Source organism: Xenopus laevis, chromosome 7S (genome assembly GCF_017654675.1).
Source record: "Xenopus laevis strain J_2021 chromosome 7S, Xenopus_laevis_v10.1, whole genome shotgun sequence".
Taxonomy (NCBI): domain Eukaryota; kingdom Metazoa; phylum Chordata; class Amphibia; order Anura; family Pipidae; genus Xenopus; species Xenopus laevis.
The window spans coordinates 35,390,879-35,412,968 of record NC_054384.1 but is presented as its reverse complement, the minus strand read 5'-3'; the positions used below and the strand labels follow the sequence as shown (position 1 = coordinate 35,412,968).

General features: G+C 36.9%; 1 protein-coding gene across 4 annotated transcripts in view; it reads left to right on the top strand.

Annotated features, from left to right (window-relative positions):
- Positions 1–22,090, top strand: part of LOC108697217 (cadherin-23) — a 599,373-nt gene that overhangs the window by 296,420 nt on the left and 280,863 nt on the right. For all 4 annotated transcript variants that reach the window (XM_041571124.1, XM_041571128.1, XM_041571125.1 and 1 more), the window contains 2 exons: positions 11,237–11,349; positions 16,417–16,605. In XM_041571124.1, coding sequence (XP_041427058.1) covers positions 11,237–11,349; positions 16,417–16,605 — 302 coding nt within the window. The remainder of the gene's footprint in view (positions 1–11,236; positions 11,350–16,416; positions 16,606–22,090) is intronic.

Below are 22,090 nucleotides of genomic sequence, written 5' to 3'. Positions count from 1 at the left end.
CTGCTAGTATTGTGCTGCAAATATGTTCTAAGCGCTAGCCAATTACCAGTGTACCAATATGTGGCAGATAGTGAATTACAAAGGATCCTACAGTTGCCAGTTGTCCACCCTCTGATGATGCATAGCACTCCTACACATACCTTCCAAAGTCTCTCAATGTTGCTTATTTTGTAATCCCATTCATCTTTAGGAACTGTACGCTTGCTTGAAAATAATATTTTGGGAAAAGGATAAGCAACCTGTGCCATTTCTATTTTTTTTATCATTCATATGAATACAGTTGCAACAACATATACTGCAGTAGTTTTGCAGAGTATACAGTGTATACATTATTAACATCAGTTCCTGCCTCAGTGGAGCTTATAATTTAAGGCACTCTCCCTACCAAACACACATACACACGCTATGCTATTGGAGATGGCCAACCTGTATGAGACCTTAAAGGGAAAACACACCTATTCCCACATCACTTTGGTCACTCTATCACAATACATATACCGGTATACATATATATCACAGAATGATTTTATATTCTTAATTGTCACTTTGAAACACGTTGTCACGGAAGCATTGTTAACACGGTATGAAAAGTAACTAACACTGTGGGTTATTGGTGATTGACACAATGTTGCCGGTTTACTGATTGAGAGATATTTTGTTATTAATTGACACAGTACTGAAAGTCACTGGGTCTAGAGTGGAACTAACATATGCTGTGTAGAACTAATATATGCTGTGTAAATGTATCAGTTGGGGATATCGAGTGACAGCTGCTTTGATTCAGTTAGGATGTATTACATTAGCTTGATTAGGGGGAACACTTCAGAGTGGGAGGGAACCAGGGATCCCGCGCCATCTTCCTGGTATTTAAGGCAGGTTTCTATTACAATTTGTAACTTTGACAAAGGCTGAGATGCAGCTGAAACGTTAGTTTCTTAAATAAACGGTTTATACATTTGGACAATATATACACATATATATAGGTATGGGATCCATTATCCAGAAAACCATTATCCAGAAAGCTCCGAATTACGGAAGTCATCTCCCATAGACTTCATTATAATCAAATAATCCAGACATTTAAAATGTATTACCTTTTTCACTGTAATAATAAAACAGTATCTTGTACTTGATCCAAACTAAGATATTATTAATCCGTATTGGAGGCAAAACCAGGCTATTGGGTTTATTAAATGTACATGGTTTTCTAGTAGATTTAAATTATGAAGATCCAAATTACAGAAAGATACATTTTCCAGAACACTTCAGGTCCCGAGCATTCTGGATAACAGAAAGAGAGAAAGGCCTGGGACCAGGCCGAAACGTCAGTCTGTAGCTTTACAGTAAAACATTTTTTACAGAAAGAAGTCCTGAGAGTGCAGACCTTATTGGATTTGGAATGGATAAATATGTTGGATGTGAACCATTTATTGTGAGTGCTGGCAAACACGGAGGTTTTATATATATATATAAGCATATATATATGAGCAATTAACAAACATAGACATAAAAGGATTTGCACTAAAATGGACACAAATTTCACACCTATTGGCACAATTCAGTTGACCAAACATGCTCCTTGAACGATCTAAAAACGTTAAGTGCATAAGTGTGCAAGTGTACCTAAAGATGCTGGGAATCAGCAACCTACTGCAGCTTGTGCTCAATTCATATTCTATATGTGGTCAACTGTGGGAAAAATGCTGTAAAAAAAAAAAAAAAAGCCAAAGCGATTGTACTTTCCACACTGCACTGCGTTCGTAAATTACCCTTTGTTTGACCCTTTCTACAGTATGTTTTTGGTCCTAATATGTAAGTAACTTGGGGGCTATTGTTCTGTAAAATGAATAACTCAATTTTAAGTAAGGGTAAGTAGAAGACAGTATGCCAGTTTATTTTCAAATATTTTGAAGTATGGTCTGTTCTTATTCTGGGATTGGAGTTTGTAAAGATTGATCCAATATTAGGAGACACCCAAAATCCAGCACCAATGTCATCTTACTGTAGACTTTTCTCCTGCTTCCTTCTCCTGTTGTGTTTCATACAATGGCCCAGATTCAAGTCAGTGAGAAAAAGGTTTATCACATAAAAACTCATGGATAAGATTCAATTTGAGATGCAGTTCAATTCAGAAACACTTATCTCACAGTTTATAATGTAAAAACATTATGAACGTTGACGTCTATGAGGACTGAGTGGAACTGAATGTGAAGAAAAGCTTTTCCTCCTCTAATTGAATTTAGTCCATGTTTTCACGTGATAAACTATGAGATAACTTTTTCTCACTGACTTGAATCTGGCCCATTATTAGCCTGGTAAACTCTAAGGGGGCAAATTCATCAAGGGTCGAATATCGAGGATTAATTTATCCTCGATATTTGACTGGGAATGAAAATCCTTCGACTTCGAATATCAAAGTCAAAGGATTTTGCGCAAAAACTTCGACCAAAAAAACTTAGCCAAGCCTATGGGGACCTTCCCCATAGGCTAATATTGGGTTCGGTAGCTTTTAGGTGGCGAACTAGGGGGTCGAAATTTTTTCTCAAAGAGACAGTACTTCGACTATCAAATGGTCGAATAGTCGAACGATTTTTAGTTCGAATCCTTCGATTCGAAGTCATAGTCGAAGGTCCAAGTAGCCCATTCGATGGTCGAAGTAGCCAAAAAAAACACTTCGAAATTCGAAGTTTTTTTACTTCGAATCCTTCACTCGAGCTTGGTGCATGGGCCCCATTGTTATAATGAAAATATGTAGGATATTTTTTTGGGGGTGGAGACATTACAGTATTTAATATGGCACAGAATATTTATGTGGTTGTGCTTCTTCTCATCAAATATGGTTAATTTATGTAGACATGCTTTCTTTGTTTTCTAAACTGAATGGCATGTTTGGATTATTTAACTGTGTTCATTGTAAATACATGGTGGAATGGTAAGGCTATATACTGTAGGATGAATTCTTTTTACTGTTGTCATCCCACAGATCTGGTATATGACTTTTATTAAATGTCACTGCCAGCTGTAATATAGTGGTAAAATTATAAAGGCTTTTGTAGGGCAAATAGGTGCAGCTGATACAGAATAGATTAATATAGATAGAAACAACATTTTATCCGTAATGTCAAACTTATGCTCCTTTCAGTTAGAATAAACATATTGAATGACCAGTTTTGTAATGACTAATTAAATATCACATAAGCCCGGCATTAAATATCACATAAGCCCGGCATTCTCTCCAAACGATAATAATTTATCTCATTATTTTATATGTTTAACATTTTTAAAACAGTGGTGACCTGAATAGGGAAGACTAGAAAAGACTCAATCAGTGGAACAATGTGGTACTCACTGGAGTGATTTTTAAACCTGCCCAATTTACAGTAGTTGACTCAAAGGCTAATAATCTGTTGACCCAATATGGAGCTAACATTGACCCATATATGGATAGCTTTAGTGCAAAGGTAGACATCGGTTTTCCAGTATTGCCTTAAATTAATATACACACACATTCAGTATAATCTGGACTGCATTATTTCTTGAAAGCACAATATTTTATTTCAAATGTCTATTACTTTTTTCTAAACCTGAATAAATTATATAAAGTTCCATTGAGTATAATAGGCTAGAGGACTGATGTATTACCTATTTACAAGTGGTACCAATACATACTGCTCATAAAATATTTAACTTCTACATTTAACAATGCAGTTGTGCCAAGGCAGAAATTTCTGTATACCCCTGTTCTAGCTATAAACCATTTCCTGGGTTTATCTTTTTATTTATTTTTTAGAAGCAAATAAGTTCATGGCAAACAATGCAAATGGGTGCTATGGTACTCTTAGAGGGTTAAAACACATTTCCCATTGACAGGCACTTCCAGTTTTGTTAAATGAGAAACTTGCTGGGAATGCAGGAGGAGGTCACTCAGGAACACTCAGGTTATAGTGAGAAGTGGCATCAGAAAGATCATTTTGTCCTTAGTGGTTGCCCAAAGTGGACCAGAGAGCTGAAAACTAGTGATGACCGAATTTGTCCCATTTCGCTTCGGTGAAAAATCTGCGAAACGTGCGCCTATTTTGTTCAAATGCATTAAAGTCAATGGGCGTTCGAATAACGCGCAACAATTTTTAGGCGTGCGAAAAACTTTTCGCTGGAGAATTTTTGCTGCAGTTTCACAAATTTATTCGCTGCCAGGAAAACATGGAAATTTGCCGCAAATTCGCTCCTGCCGAATTTATTCATCCATCACTACTCAAAACATTTGGTGGCCTGTTTATTAAAGGTCAAATTTTTGTGTTTTAGAGACTTTGGAAACCTCAATTAAACTCTATTTCTCTAAAACCACAAATGCCATGAAAGTTATTAAAAGATCTGAATGTAAAAAGTAAGAATGAAAATGCTGAATGATCTAAAAACTTTTAACAATTAATAGAGAACAAAATGTGAAAACCTCTAAAACTTTGAGTCTGAGTTTTTTTAGTTAAAAAAAGTCCAATAGGATCAGTACAATTCCCACTGACTTCATAGGACCTCAATCACTAGTTTTAGCAGTTGTTTTATAGTATAAGGGTTTTTTTGTTGTTTTTACAATTAATAAAGCTAGAATTTTTTTAATTTTGGAGAAATAAACAAAGCCACAAACTTTTAGAGAAAATATATGATTCGTGAAAAAAAATAAAATTCAGAGTTTTAGTAAATTGGCCCCTTAGTTTGCCATGAGTTTTAATTACTGTATGTCTGCAGAAACAAACAGGCAGGAATTATGATAGAAAAAACTGGTATGTCACTTTTTTGGTAATACTTTAAATCATTTCAGAAAGTCCAATAAAACCTAATCTGTGGGGAGAGATGTATATTATGTTGAATCATTTTCTTCTGTGTACGGTGCTCTTAACATCCAAGGATTCTGCAATGCTTTCCTAACTAATCCTACTTGTTGAATTGGCAGATGTTTAATCCAGTGAACCAATCCCGCAGTCACTTTATCTGTTAACAGTCCACATATATAGGTCTTAAGTATTCTTAAACACTAACCATTTCTATATTGATATGTGCCCTTAAAAGGTCATCCAACTCAATCTTCTTTGACCGATTTCAATGTTGCAGGGTTTGGGAAGCCATAAAATTATTTATTGTGAGTAGTGATGGGCGCATAAATTCACCAGGTATGAATTTCCGGTGAATTTTCGCATTTCACCACCAGCTAAACTGCAGTGAAAATTTGCAGTCGAAAAAAAAAATTTGTCACGCAAATTTTTCGGTGATCGAAATGGCACAGATTCGTCCATCACTAGTTGTAGGTTCTAGTAACATAAACTGCTGAATAGCAGGTACATGGAATTTCTAAGACGTAAAACATAAGTGCCAATTGCAACCACAAGTGCAGTTATGGGGCTTCTAAATTGATTGTAGTCAGTTGTGTAAAAAATTCCAGAAATCAACATACGCTCTTTGCATTTCTACATAGTTGCCCTCAGCTGCGCTGCCTTCTTCTTGTCTCCTCTTCTGAATTTCTATTGCACCTATTGATATAAAGAAAGATACCACCACCTTGGAAATACTACCACCTCAAAACCAGGCAATTGCTCCAGGGTAACTGCAGCAACCACCACATAGCATTTGTGCTGAAAGAATAGGGCACCCACATCATCCTCGCACTAATAGCACTGCTCCGCACAACTGGCTCCGATACAGTATGTGTCAAAGTGTATCAGACTCAGCTCCCTCTGATAATGTTTAACTGGCTTTACTATTCCTTTAAAAAATAAACTTCAAAGAGAATTAATCTCCAATTTGTAACATTTTGCATTTTGCTGTACAGGTATGGGATCCATTATCTGGAAATCTCTTATACAGAAAGCTCAGAATTACAGGAAGGCCATTTCCATTATAATCCAATAATAAAAAATGTATTTTCATTTTCTCTTTAATAATTAGGCTTAGATTGTACTTGATCCCAAATTACATATATTTAATCCTTATTGTTGGCAGAACAGTTCTAATGGGTTTACTGAGATGCACAACGGTCGAATTTCGAATTCATGTGAGTTTTTCAATACTCCCATAAACTCTCATGAACTCAAAATTCGACAAATCGAAATGGATTATAAAAATCTCCATTTTTAAACTAGGTTGAATAGAATCGCCCCGAAAACTCAAATCGAATTTGATTCGTATTTTAAAAACTTGATTCGAGCTTTTTTCTGCAAAAAAAACTTGAATGTAAGGAAGGCTGCAGCCAACTCCAACTTGATCCCTGGACATCTCCCATTGACTTAAACAGCAATTTGGCAGGTTTTAGCTGGTGAATAGTAGAATTTGAGTTCTTAAAGGGTCTGAGTATGATAAATCTTGAAAGTCGAATTTGAATTTTTTGAAAAACTCAAATTGAATTTGAATAACTCCCTAGTCGAATTTGACAGTTTTGACCATTAAAAAACCTGAAAATTCATACTTCAAATTCAAATTTTCAATTCGACCCTTGATAAATCAAAATTATTTTTAGTGGACATAAGGTATTGAGATCTAAATTATGGACAGATCCCTTATTTGGAAACGCTCAGGTCCCAAACTTTCTGGATAACAAGTCCCATACCTGTTCCAAAACCAGCCTTTTTTGTGCAAATATTTTCAAATCCCTAATTTATTGCGTCTGAAGCCATATAAAATCCTTGTAGACCAGCATAGCTCATTTTAGAAGCTGTATGTGTAGGACAGAGGATACCACTAATATTATATGATTCTAAAAAAAGCAATTGAAGGGAAAACTTAAACCAGGGAATCAAACAATCTCTTTGCTTGTTATTAATTCTTCTGTCTGTTGTACACTAAACACTTGAAATTGACCTTAGCAACTCTGTCCTAGAGCACGAGAAAACATTTTGATGCCATTCTATATATATGGAAATTGTGGCATGATGGTGCAGATTGAGAAGTGCTGAGACAGAGAGTAGGAATCCATACATATTAATCACTAAAGAGGATATGCTGCTTCATCATATTGAAGATATCAGAAATTGGCATTTAATTAAGTTAAAAATCCAGATACTGAGAATGAGCAAACAACAGTTGTATTCTATACAAAATGTACAATAGCTCATACTCCTCCTCTGGAAAGATATGTTATGCTTTTCATCTACCATGGTTTTTCTAGATGATTATAATGGATAATGCATATGGTGCATTTGGCTTTTAGCATTACATCTGAAATGTTCCCTAAAATTAAGTCAGAAGCAGTGTTTAGATCTACAATTGAAGTAGGGACATTGATATCATTTTGACTAAACAATAGGAGGCAGAGTGCTGTAGTTAATGAGTGCAAAGAAATATTAGGTAATTACAGTTACTCCATTGTGAGTCCTGTTATGTTTAATATATTATTTTGTGTTATCACCAGTGACATTAATAGTAATTTAGGAAGGAACAGAGAGATAGTTGGGTTTTGAAATGGAAAGTTCAATTTTACTCAGTGAAATAAAATTTATTAAGGCAAGTGTTAATTGTGAAATCACTGAAGTTAAAAAATGTGATGGCTGGTGTCTCAATGCCACCCGTATGTGTGTAAGTGTGTTCAAACTTGACTAAAATGGCCACCTTTACACATATAGGGCCAGATTCAATTCAGTGAGAAAAAGTTATCTCACGGTTTATCACGTAAAAACCCATGGATTCAATTCGAGGAGAAAAACTTTTCTCCTAATTCAGTTTTTGTTCCATAGTGTGGCATATACTCATATAAAGTAATAAAAAGTAAATATAGCTTAGAAGGAGAGTATTTGGCAGAAAAAGGTCATGGCAGGATCTTAACAATAATTTTGAATACCAAAGTGGGAAACCTAAAAAAAAGATAGCATAGAAATGTCATTTTCCTAACAGAAATAACAAAGACATGGAAAAAGCATCCAGTAAGTATGGATGGGAGTAACAAAGAAACACAACGCCAGTAGATGTGTATTGTGTAGTAACTAGTGCATCTAGTTGTGGAACATCATACTTCATTTTAAAACTGCTGTTTTCCCCATCTAAATACTTTCCTCCCAAATAGTTTATTTATCTACTTACAGTGGTGTGAAAAACTATTTGGCCCCTTCCTGATTTCTTATTCTTTTGCATGTTTGTCACACTTAAATGTTTCTGCTCATCAAAAACCGTTAACTATTAGTCAAAGATAACATAATTGAACACAAAATGAAGTTTTTAAATGAAGGTTTACGTTATTAAGGGAGAAAAAAAACTCCAAATCTATATGGGCCTGTGTGAAAAAGTGATTGCCCCCCTTGTTAAAAAATAACTTAACTGTGGTTTATCACACCTGAGTTCAATTTCAAAGGTTATAAAGCCATTTCTAAAGCTTTGGGACTCCAGCGAACCACAGTGAGAGCCATTATCCACAAATGGCAAAAACATGGAACAGTGGTTCCAGGAGTGGCTGGCCGACCAAAATTACCCCAAGAGCGCAGAGACAACTCATCCGAGAGGCCATAAAAGACCCCAGGACAACATCTAAAGAACTGCAGGCCTCACTTGCCTCAATTAAGGTCAGTGTTCACGACTCCACCATAAGAAAGAGACTGGGCAAAAACGGCCTGCATGGCAGATTTCCAAGGCGCAAACCACTTTTAAGCAAAAAGAACATTAAGGCTCGTCTCAATTTTGCTAAAAAACATCTCAATGATTGCCAAGACTTTTGGGAAAATACCTTGTGGACCGACGAGACAAAAGTTGAACTTTTTGGAAGGTGCGCGTCCCGTTACATCTGGCGTAAAAGTAACACAGAATTTCAGAAAAAGAACATCATACCAACAGTAAAATATGGTGGTGGTAGTGTGATGGTCTGGGGTTGTTTTGCTGCTTCAGGACCTGGAAGACTTGCTGTGATAGATGGAACCATGAATTCTACTGTCTACCAAAAAATCCTGAAGGAGAATGTCCGGCCATCTGTTCGTCAACTCAAGCTGAAGCGATCTTGGGTGCTGCAGCAGGACAATGACCCAAAACACACCAGCAAATCCACCTCTGAATGGCTGAAGAAAAACAAAATGAAGACTTTGGAGTGGCCTAGTCAAAGTCCTGACCTGAATCCTATTGAGATGTTGTGGCATGACCTTAAAAAGGCGGTTCATGATAGAAAACCCTCAAATAAAGCTGAATTACAACAATTCTGCAAAGATGAGTGGGCCAAAATTCCTCCAGAGCTCTGTAAAAGACTCGTTGCAAGTTATCGCAAACGCTTGATTGCAGTTATTGCTGCTAAGGGTGGCCCAACCAGTTATTAGGTTCAGGGGGCAATTACTTTTTCACACAGGTTTGGATTTCTTTTCTCCCTAAATAATAAAAACCCATTTAAAACACTCAATAACTGCAATTTAAAAACTGCATTTTGTGTTTACTTTGACTAATAGTTAAATGTGTTTGATGATCAGAAACATTTTGTGTGACAAACATGCAAAAGAATAAGAAATCAGGAAGGGGGCAAATAGTTTTTCACACCACTGTATCTCAGTTTGCTCTTTGTTGGGATAAAGGCAAATTGTATTTTGAAATAGATTTACACTGCACTTGGAAGCATTGTTACCTCTTCATAAATATAGACTATGCAGATACTAAAAGCCAATAAAATAAAAAAGCAGATATCTTTTTTGTGGAGCTATAACGTTACTGCAGAACCAATGGGAAAAGTATATTATGCTTCATATAAATCATTCTGTAAATGTGTAACATACTGTCAAAAAAGATTTATGAATGTCAGTCCGACAACTATCAATTCTCTGTACTAAAAGCTTGATGGAAGAAATAAAGGTTTATACTTAAAGCCATCATCTTGTGAAGACTTGACCACTTTACCGGATGCAAAAGGTTGTATCGAGTAACATGAAAACTGATAGGACATGTTTTCTTTGTTGTTCCGATCTGAGTCACCAGCATTAACATATGGTATGATAATGTTGTCACACTGATGTATTATAGATTAATCCATTGTGATACCGTCATAGGGGCAAATTCACTAAGATTCGTAGTTGCGCCAGGCGTAACTTCGCCGCACTTTGCCACACTTCGCCAGGCGTAGTTTCGCCAGTGCTCCGCAAATTCACTAAAATCCGAAGTTGCGCTCAGGGGTAGCGTAAGGTTGCGAAGTTGCGCTAGCGTTGATTCGCTAAGCGAAGCGAAGTTACGCTAGCAGTGGTTAATTTTCATACGGCGCCAAATTCAAATTTCAATGGAGGAATATGTAGCAGCACTACAAATGCCTGGGAAACCTTCAAAACATCAAATAAAATTATAATTTTGCCCAACACATGTGCCCACTGTATAGTTAAGTTGCCATGAGTTAGGATATGTAGGGGGGAAGGAGGGGAGCCCCAAAAAATGTTATCTTTTTCAGCCTATCACCCATAATATAGAAAAAACGCCAGCGTTTTATGGGACTTAGAAAAAATTTGAACTTTTTTTGAAGCAATCCCTATCTACTCTATTGCGCTTCGCCTGGTCTGAGGTGGCGAAGGAAGTCTAGCGTAAAAGGTAGCGTTCAGTACAATGCGTGTGTTAGTGAATTTGCGTAGTTACGTCCGTTGCGCAAATTCGCCAGGCGTAAGGGTGCGAAGTAACGCTATCAAAGTTCGTTAGTGAATTTGCGAAGTAACGAAAATGCCCAACGCTAGCGAATTGATGCTAGCGTTAGGCGCTTCGGCGCGTAGTGAATATGCCCCATAGTCTTTTTCTTTACTTTTCTTAAAATTGTTAATTATTGGATGCCTTGATTAAGTATATTGTTGAATCCTAGGTTCCGTAGGAACAGATAATTCATCAGATTGTTAATGATGAGTATCTTAATGACTGTTCTGTCTCTTTTGGCAAAAATGTTGATCATGGAATCAAGGGTTCTCTTGGATTTTATATATTTGTACATTTTGCTAGAATAGTGTTTAATAACGGGGATTATACTTTGATGCCTTTTAATGAATCATTGACATCTCTCCAGAGCCACAATAAAGATATCTGTTTAATATATTGCTTCATGCAATTTATACCCACTAAAATTGACTATGATGTAAATTATTGCTTATACCATCTGTTCTGAAATGATGTGTTTAGTTTCCATAAACATTATTATGCTGTTTATAGATTTACTGAAATTCAGTATGGTATTTTAATGGCTGTACAGATTTCAGTGTTATTGTATGATATGTATGGATGCATCAGACTGTTGGAGCATTTATCTATGATTTCTTCCCTTCAGGAAACACTAACAGCATCTTTGCTCTGGATTATATCAGTGGTGCCTTAACACTGAGTGGGCAGTTGGACAGAGAGAATCCGTTATACACTGCTGGATTCTTACTTACAGTGAAGGTAACTACCCTTTGTACATTTTATTGAAAAAATTGTCAAGACTCTTGGCAGGTTAATTAGGTTTATTGGGAAAGACCAGGAGCAAGTATATTAATAGAGGGTGATTGATGAAAACAGATTTTTTTGAAGAATGTATTTAAAGGGATAATGTCATGATTTTTATGGTGTAGTTTTCTTTTCTAAACTACACTGTTGACTTTACAAATAATTCACTCTATCATATTAAATTGTATTCCTGAACCAACAAGTTTTTTCTGTAATATTGGTGTGTAGGCAGTCATCTCAGTGCATTGCGGCCTGATCCTGTGCTTTCAGAAAGATCCAAGCTTTTTCAGATAAGCTGTTTTCGTGAAACTGCAGCAAAACTTGTTGTGCGGCAGAATTGTTGTGCGCATAAAATTTGCCACATAGCAAAATTATTCAGACCCCATTGACTAAATCATTTGGACAAAATATTTGCGTGTATAAAAATTGTTATTCGAGTCCAAATTGTCGCTCATTGACTTCAATACATTTCACAATTTTTTTGCCGTTTCACAAATTTTTTTTTACAGGAGAACAAATCCCCTTCACAGTTATGTAAGTAGTGTGAAAGCCATTATAGAACAGTAACAATCTCCCTGCCTTGCCATTCTCAAAAGTGTGCCCAATATCAGCCCCAAATCGATTCATTTTCTTAAATTATAACACAGACATTCATTTTCTTAGTTATAACACAGACATTATTCTACAAGACAGTAAAAAAATAAGTTCTTTAAGGAACTGTAGGCAAGTAAAGGAATGACGTGGATGGTGGGGGGACATTAATGGATCCTCAAAAAAAGTGGCCTGCTGATCATGGTCCAGTACAATATAACAGTTGGACATCCTTAAAGGAGAACTCACCCCCCACTAATAATACCCCCTACTCTGAAACCTACATAGTCCCCCCCCCCCCAATCATAGGTGATATACGTACCCCTAATCCTTTACTCGCCTATAGATGCAGAGTAAGCACAGCGGAGCTCATGGGTGCCATCTTCTGGCTCTTCAAATATCTTCGGGTCCTCTTCCTTTGCAAGTTCCGTCACTTTTGGCACATGCTCAGTTGCTACTAACCAGAAGACTGCTCCAACTGCGCATGCCCAATATGGCACTCACTTCCCGAGTCGGAAAATGTCGCTCAGTTAAGAAATATCCTCTTTGTTGTAATTGTACTTAAAGGTGATTGTTCAAACAGATTGTTTAGGGCCCCCTGGCCAGTGATTTGCAGTGTAATGAACTAGGCAACATGGTTGGTTCATTTATTATTATTTAGACTGTGGCAATGGAAATACTATGTTATACATATCAGAAATGCTGTGTTGTTGGTACATTTTTTTATATGTGTACTGTAAAATAAAACACATTTTAAAAAGTTGTTGAGCTATTGCAGATAAGAGCTGCTCAATCTATAAACCCTCGAGGGCTTAAAAAAGTCCTTTTTACTTTGACCAGTAAAAATTTAAATTCACCTCCACTTTAATGCGGTCCTTTTGGAGGTTTATAAATATCTTAAATCGCAAGGCATCTTCCATATTAAAATTAAAATCAATTAAAGTAAATTAAAAGGCATCTCATTTTGCAGCATTATAAATGGCTCTTCTAAGAGTACTATGATTAAACATGCCAGCCTTTGCCACTCCCTTTCTCTACTTATTTGCATACTTGTTCCCCCAAATTGTTTGTCACGACTGGCACCCAATACCAGAACAAGTGCCAAGCACCCTGGTCTCGGCTCGGCTTCACCAGTAGTGTGACCACCATTGGGCTTCGGGAGGAGCCCTCAGCTTACTTGGGTGCCACCTGGACTTAACGAGAGATGCAAGCCGAGATGTTCTGGCTGGCAAAGGGGCACGGCTGTTAGCAAAGTCTTTTGGGCCGAAGGTCACGGTACAAAGGATTAGGCAGAAGGATGGTCAGACAGGCTGGGTCGAGGCAAGCGGATATCAGAATCGTCAGGCAGGCAAGGGTCAAACCGGGTTGTCAATCAAGGGGTTAAGCTGGAAGAGTTGTCGTAGGCAGGCAAGGGTCAGGATACAGAATGCAGAGTAGTCAGGGAACAGGCAGGAGTCAACCGGATAATCAGGACAAACAGGTACAGGATCAGATGCACAAGGCTCAGGAACCACTAGAGACCAAGTTCTATCACGGGCACTGGCTGGGGGTCAGAATGGGCCTTAAATACAGTCAAAGTTCGCGCCAAAACGTGCGCCAATGCACACTGGCGCAATCACGCCAGCGCGCCTGTACCTTTAAGAGGCACGCAGGCCCGCCACGCGCGCCCTAAGAATCGAAGATGGCGCCGTCTCCGGCACCTAAGAACCACGCATCGGGTGACCCCGCCGCACAGGTAATTTTATTAAATTGTTCCTGCCAAAAGGAGCATTACTGAATTTATGAAACCTAGGAAATGCACTCCAAAGTAGTCAAGTCATATTAAGCAGCAGAAAATGGAAATGTATGTATTTTTTTAGACACTGACTATTATTGCACTGAATTCCTTGTCAGTGTACAGCAGGCACAATTCATAGTATAAATACAAATTTATATAGATCACAAATACTTCATAATCATCTACATGGTGAGGCCCATTTATCAAAGGTCGAATTTAGAATTCATGTAAAAAAATGTTTTACTCTAATACATTTTGAATATACTCGAAATTTGAATGGGAGGTTTAAGAAAAAAATTTTGAACTTCTAAAACTCAAATGGATATTACCGACTCGAAAACTCGAATTGAAATCGAGTTTTTTCTCAGAAAAAAAACTCTAAGGTCAGGAAAGCTACCTTCAAATGGGTCGCTGGACCTCTACCATTGACTTATCCATGAACTTGGCAGGTTTTAGGTGGCGAATAGTGAAATTCTAATTGTTCCCAAGTTTGATAAATCTCGAATTTCGAATCGAGTTTCAATTATTCCCAATTCGAATTTGTGAGTTTTGACAAAATAATTTGAAATTTGAATTTTAATTTGAATTTACTATTCAACCCGTAATAAATCTGCCCTTTAATATTACAGTTTATACTTATTTCACTGGGTTCAAAATTCAGTAAATTCCAAAGTCAGTAAAGGAGAAACTATTCTCAATGCGAAAATTGATTACCCTGCGCCAAAAAGGGTTTCATTGGGCAAATGTGATATAGCATTTGTGAACCTGGAATGTATTAGGCACCCCATCCACCAATGAAAGAAAGATGTGAGTTTTCTAGTTTGCACCAGTGCACAGTATATGTAATACATTTCTTCCTCAAAGAAACAAGATTAAGCCACTTTTAACAAGGTCCTAAATATGCTCAATGTGCAATTAAAATTTGAAATATAATAAATATGTAATGAAGATTACATTGCAAAATGTGAATTTTTGTTCTTTTTTTTTCCATTTCCATTTAGTACCATAAGTCAGCTACATCTTACAGACATCTGCTCTGTATGTGCTTTAATGGATCATAGGTCTATAATTGAAATCAATAGGGAGATAGCCTGTTGTTGGAAATGTTCCGAGACTCGTTTGGTATGGGACTTTTTAAATGGCTACAAATCAGGCACATCTGAGCAGTCCAATTAATTAGGACATTCCCAGACTGTGCCAAAGGAGCACAGATCATCTTTCAGCTCATGTAGGGGCACAGCTTTTGTAGAGCTGGAAAGTGACATATAATTACAGCACTTGACCTATGATAAGAGTGTCCTTAGTCTCTCACATTCTTCAATAACCTATTATCATCATAGTTCTACTTCAGGTACCCAGTTCTTTCATTTCCTGCCTTTAATTGGAATAAGAGAATTAATGACTCTCATCATCTTGAATGGGACAGAGCATGCAGTATTGTGACAGGAAGCAATGGGAGCAGTCTGCTAAAGGCCTTTCTCCTTATAAAGTCATCTGTGTCATTGACAAGGTCTTGTCTACACAATGATCAATTTGCCAGTTCAACTGATGATTCTGTCCTTTCTTTCGGTTTACTTTTCTGTAAATCGAGATTTTTGCCTACAGTGCATCATCCATTTTGAAATAAATCTATTGCAGTTCCTGTTGTAATTCAATTCTGAGGTTGAAATTAGCTGATTTTAATTATTACCATTGGTGATTAGCCAGGAAATACAATTAAGATATCTTTGCAGTTCTGCCTGTGCAAATACTGTAACTAAAGATTAAAATATTATAGAACCATTACAGTATGCATGATTAAGTAAAAGCTTCTCAAGAATTATTGAAATGTCCACTTGACACTCATTGCTGATACTTCTGCTAATTCTCTGGCAAATATATTTTTTTAATTTTATTTGTGGCTCTATTTGCTATAATAAAATAACCTAGCTAAAAATTACATTTTCAGGGTAGTGAATTTTTGAAATTGTTAGTATTTCATATCATAAGTATGTGAATCCTGCCAAAGGACTATGGATGAATTCATTAACAGCAGCCGTCATTTTGTGTAGTTGCATGTATGACATACAACATAGGAAAGGAAAACATAGAGGCTTTCCTACCCTAAAAAGTATACAGCTTAACTCATCTAAACCCCTGACACATCTATTTCATACAGGTATGGGACCTGTTATCCAGACCAGGGGTTTTCCGGATAATGGATCTTTCTGTACCTCAAGTCAACTATAAAATCATGTTAACAATAAATAAACCTGACAGGCTGGTTTTGCTGACAATAAGGATTAATTATATCATAGTTTGGATCAAGTACCAGCTACTGTTTTATTGTTACAAAGAAAAAGAAAATCACTTTTAAAAAAAGTTGGATTATTTGATTATAATGGAGTCTACGGGAGAAGGCCATTTCGTAACTCGGAGCTTTCTTGATAATAGGTTTCTGGATAATGAATCCCATACCTGTACCAACAATAAGCTTTCATCACCATGATATATATAGTGCAGAAGTTTGTAGAATGAGTTTAGTTTATAGAGTACATTAATACTTTTTTGTAGTTCTATATTTGTTTATCATGCAATAAAATATTTATAAAAAATAACTGTGTTGTAAATTGACCCCTTACCAATTTAACGATGTTTGATTTTTTTTTTTTAAGGGAACAGAACTGTTTGATGACCGCAGTCCATCAGATGCTACCGTGACTACCACATTCAACATTTTGGTTATTGATGTTAACGACAATGCACCACAGTTTAATAGTTCAGATTACACAGTTAGCATTCCCGAGCTGGCTCAGCTTGGCTTTGCATTACCCCTGTATATCCAAGTACAAGACAGAGACGAGGTGAGTGTGTGCTAAAATATTTGCAATAGATTACAACTACACATGTATTTTGTGACTCTTGTTAAATCACTGTGATCATACAACAGCTGAAGCTCACTTTATTTTACCATTACATGGTTTAAAACCATGTTCTATAGTTGGTAATTATAATCTGAATTTTTATATGGGGTTAATACTATTAGGCTGAGGCACATGTGATCTATATTGATTTCCCTGGTCTGGTCAATTATTTCCAGCATGGGTCAGCAATTTGGAATTCTCTGTTACACACTGTCACAATTATCACGAAAAGAATGTTAACTTGATGAGTTGCACCAATAAATATTTTTTAAACAGCAAAAACTATAAAAAGTCAATATAAATGATTTGTGAGACTGAATTACTGAACATTCACTACAGCTTGAGTGTTTTTTACCCTATAACCTATAACTATTAATAACTTTTAACTATTAATAAATCTCTATTAATGCTTTGTGCTTACTCAACCTCCCTCAGAGCACAGAATTAGGAAGCACCTGAATACATAAATTATCAAATAATGGTGTGCTTGCCAGAAAGTGGCAGAATAGTTATATATATAATAGCCAATACTTAGCCAGTACAAAGAAAGCAAAATATGATTGGTACCACCCTGCCAAGGTACAAACATACTCAGTGTTGGTAAATGATATCAATGTTGTTTTAAACAGACACCTTCATGTCATCTTCAAATCCTATATGGACAGATTTCTTTCTAGTTACTGTATGTAATTGTTTTCTTTTTTATGGATTTTTAAATTGAATATCTATAATAAGTTTACCTAGCTGATTATGTATTGCTTAACCCCCACCCCTTTTTAATACAGGTATGGGACCTGCTATCCAGAATGCTCGGGACCTGGTGTTTTCCGGATAATGGATCTTTCCATAATTTGGGTCTTAATGCCTTATGTCTACTAGAAATTAATTTAAACATTAAATAAACCCAATAGGTTGGTTTTGCTTCCAATAAGGATTAATTATATCTTAGTTGTGATCAAGTACAAGCTACTTTTTTATTATTACAGAGAAAAAGGAAATCATTTTTAAAAATTTGGATTATTTGGATAAAATGGAGTCTATGGGAGCCTTTGCATAATTCGGAGCATTCTGGATATCGGGTTTCCGGATAAGGGATCCTATACGTGTACAAGCTCATTCAGTCAGGCTTATGTAGAAATTGTGCATAAACACAACCCCTATCTGTAAAAAAAAGGCTCCAGATTTGCCCAGGAGCAGTAACCATAGCAAACAATAAGATTTTGCTTTTAAACAGGTAACCAGTAAATGCTTCCTGCAGATTGGTTGCTATAGGTGATTAGACCAGTAGCAAACCTTTAATTACATTTACCTGTATGTGTTTTATTTTAACACAGGCATAGCTGATTCCATAGATTTCACAGAAAGGAACTCATGTCAAAAGGGGGGGGGTATTAATGTTTACTTTAATATTTATTCAAAAGGCTTGGTGCAACAAATCTCCATACGATGATCCTGAGCCCAGCAATACCAGTTTCAATCTACATCAGGCCACGCTCGATGACGTAACTCATGATCATGTGTTAACTAGTAACTAGGCTACTGTACTAGACATGAGCCAAGAGTATAATATATAGCCTGTATAATATATCCTTAAGAACATTTGTTAGAGATACCATGTGCCACATGGTGCACTGAAATTTATGTGTGTAATTAATTTGTAAAATTAGAATATTAGGCCTGTAGACTTTATCGTCCGTGATAGAGCGCATATTAAATTTCTGTATACACCAACACAAATATAGCACCACTTACTGCCTGCTGTAGAAACATTAGTGATCATTGCACACTAGTTAGTTTGTACAGTAAGTCAGTCTAATATATATTCACATTTGAATAATCACTAATGATACCAGTTTCCGCCTGTATATTCTGTTTTAGAAGATAGGAGATCTGTCAAATGGTATTATGAGAGATTTTTCAGGTCCGGAGTTACACCTTTCACTAGTTATTTTCAGCCAACTGCAAATTGCAAAGGTGTACGTGTATGCCTTCTGCATGGAGACTTGTAGCACTGCTTATATTCTTTTGAAAGCTTTCACAAATGCCTGGGTGACAAAGCATTTTGGTGAGATGTCACACACACAATGAGCTGAATTATAATTTTACATCAGTAGGGAGAGGAAGTGCAGAGTGAGAAATTTGCAATATGTGGACTACACTAGCAAATTGCCCATAAAGAAAGAAAATCAATCACAAGGAAAAGAGAGATAAGCTAAGGTGATTCCGACTCAGATTGATCTGAGCTGCACCAGCTTGAAAGAAAATACAAAAAATAAAATCAGAACAACTGTATGGTTTAAATACAAATATTATAATATGCTGCAGACTAATTTCTGTCCTTACAAAGTTTCATGTAGGCTATGGTAGGCCACTGTCTTTTGAAGGAGCTGTGTACATTATGCTAACATAGGCTGCAGTGACATACAAGGCCACATGGATGCTTTGCTGTTTGCATCTGCTGGAGGCCAAACAGTTTTATTGCATTTCCTAGTATGCCCTTCAAATGTTCTCTTTGATGCACAATTTGTCAACTTTTGCTTAAAGGAGAACTAACCCCTTAAAATTAATATAGCTGGAAATGCCATATTTCATATACTGAAGTTACTGAACCAGCCTAAAGGTTCAACACTTATATAGTAGCTATTATTTAGTCCTTTAAAATTGTCACAGGAGTTTGCCATCTTAAATTTTGCTCAAGTGAGTGTCCGCAGCACGCAAATGCTCAGTGTGCTTTGACCAGCTGTTGAGAAGCTAAGTTTAGGGTTTGTCACAAATCATCAAACAGTAGTTGATGCTACAGGGCTGGTTATTAAATCCTGATGCCAATTGTGCTGATTTCTGGGCTGCTATATAACAATTTATCTGAATTATTTACTAGTCAGCCTTATATTGTGACATTTACATTATATATGTCCAGTATGTAATGTGTCAGTCGCTAAGCTCAGGTAAGTGAGAGCAGCACAGACCATGTGCAGGGAATCAACAGTAAAGAAGATGGGGAGCTACAACGGCATCTTTGGAGGCACAGATCTTCCCTGATAAAGGATTGTGGTTGCCTTGGGCTGGACCAAAACATTATAAATAAATAATAATAAAGCTTTAGTTCTCCTATAATGCTGCTTAATGCTGCATTAATACATGGGTTCAGGGTTTTTAACATCTACATTGCAGCTTGGAGTGGTCACACACATTGATGTCTGGGTAACAAGCAACTGTAGAAAAAAAAACATAGTGGCTAGCAGCCAGTGACATTTTTGCATGTGAGTTATTGCTGGGCCTTGATAAATGCTATTTTGGGTGCTATATCTAGCATGCATAAAAAAAAAACAAAAATCTAGTTAATTTCGGCTCATGGAAGTTTAGGGCCCCATACCTGGAGGCACCTGACACCAAAGAGGTACTGCATACTGGTAGAAGCAATCCACTCTGGGACTTGTGCCATTTATCCTAGTTTACGTATAACCGCACATAACTATATTTCTATGACAGGTGCAATGTAGAGACCACACTCATCTGCTACCTCCTAATTGGCCCAACAACCCCCCTTTTCTAATAAAACTCCTAAACACCATGGTTGGAAATAAAAGACCCCAGGTATTTTTGTATTAAGGATATTACTTAAAATCATGTTTAACAATAGCAACTTGTAACAAAAGCGTGTATCAAACATTTTCATTAACCAACAATCTTTATTTGCCTCCAAGAGGACTAAGCCTACTTCCAAATGTAATGCCTGGTTTCCCATCCCTACATCCCTAAACATAGGCTTCCTACCTTTCTGTTAAACTCCAGGCCTACTGAGCTGCTAACACTCCTTGTCAAATACCGAGTCAGGGTTGGGAGGCAATGCGACGGTCTAAGTTGCCTAGGGTTCCTGGCCCAGCACTGCAGTGGTGTATCTAGATATTACTGGGACCGACAGCAAATTATTTTTCTGGACACCAAAATGCTTAGAGGCTGACTTGTTTTATCAATATTTATTGAAACTGTATATGAATTAGTGCCTCATGGGGCCCCATACCTCCTGGCCCCCCTTGCAGCTGCAAGGTCTGCTTCCTCTATATTTACGCCCCTGACTGCAACTTGCAATAATTCACCAAAATGTATGCTACTTTTCATCTGTATTGGTGCATTGTGCAAATTTTTTTGGTAAAAGCAACTTAACAAGCACCCATGCAATTCTAGAAAAAATGCATTTAGAAAAGGAAATGCTCTCATAAAGCTCAGCCTTAAAGGGATACTGTCATGGGAAAATTTTTTTTTCAAAATTAATCAGTTAATAGTGCTGCTCCAGCAGAATTCTGCACTGAAATCCATTTCTCTAAAGAGCAAACAGATTTTTTTATATTCAATTTTGAAATCTGACATGTGGCTAGACATATTGTCAATTTCCCAGCTGCCCCAAGTCATGTGACTTGTGCTCTGATAAACTTCATTCACTCTTTACTGCTGTACTGCAAGTTGGAGTGATATCATCCCCCTCCCTTTCCCCCCCAACAGCCAAACAAAAGATAACACAAGGTAACAGCTGCCTGGTAGATCTAAGAACAACACTCCATAGTAAAAACCCATGTCCCACTGAGACTCCTTCAGTTACATTGAGAAGGAAAAACAACAGCCTGCCAGAAAGCATTTCTCTCCTAAAGTGCAGGCACAAGTCACATGACCAGGGGCAGCTGGGAAATTGACAAAATGTCTAGCCACATGTCAGATTTCATTATTGAATATAAAAAAATCTGTTTGCTCTTTTGAGAAATGGATTTCAGTGCAGAATTCTGCTGGAGTAGCACTATTAACTGATGCGTTTTGAAAAAAAAAAACATGTTTTCCGATGACAGGATCCCTTTAAATAACCCTGTTTGCTATTCATGCCAATACTGCAGGCAGATACATGTTATAATGCAAGAAATAATTCAACAGAGGTGGGTAACTGTCTAAGTAAACAACTTATTTCCCTCCACCACAATAAACCAGAATTATTGTCTGCTTGACCATCCAAAATTGGTCATCCAAATTGGCATGATGAGATCATTCTTATCTCAGCCCCAGGATAAAATTGTGCAGGAGACTACAAGGATCATATCCACAGCTTGATGGCATTTTCCACCTGATCCTAATAAATATTAGTCAGGCATGGCATAGATTTGACCCTTTGTATGGATCAGCAATATGACCCTGTTATACCTTAAGCAAAGTTGAAGCTGCGTCTGATTTGCGCCTGATTTGGGGATACAGAACAGAGTGTCACAGCTCATTTCACTTCCAGTTCTTTCCTTTATTATGTGTGACCCAGAATATACACACACTAACCATATTACAAATTAATTGAATTATTCAGTTATAATACACAAAAGCCTTGAATAGCCTGTAAATGATATCCTTATAAACTGCTCTTATTGATGTCGTCAGTTATAAACGGAGCTTA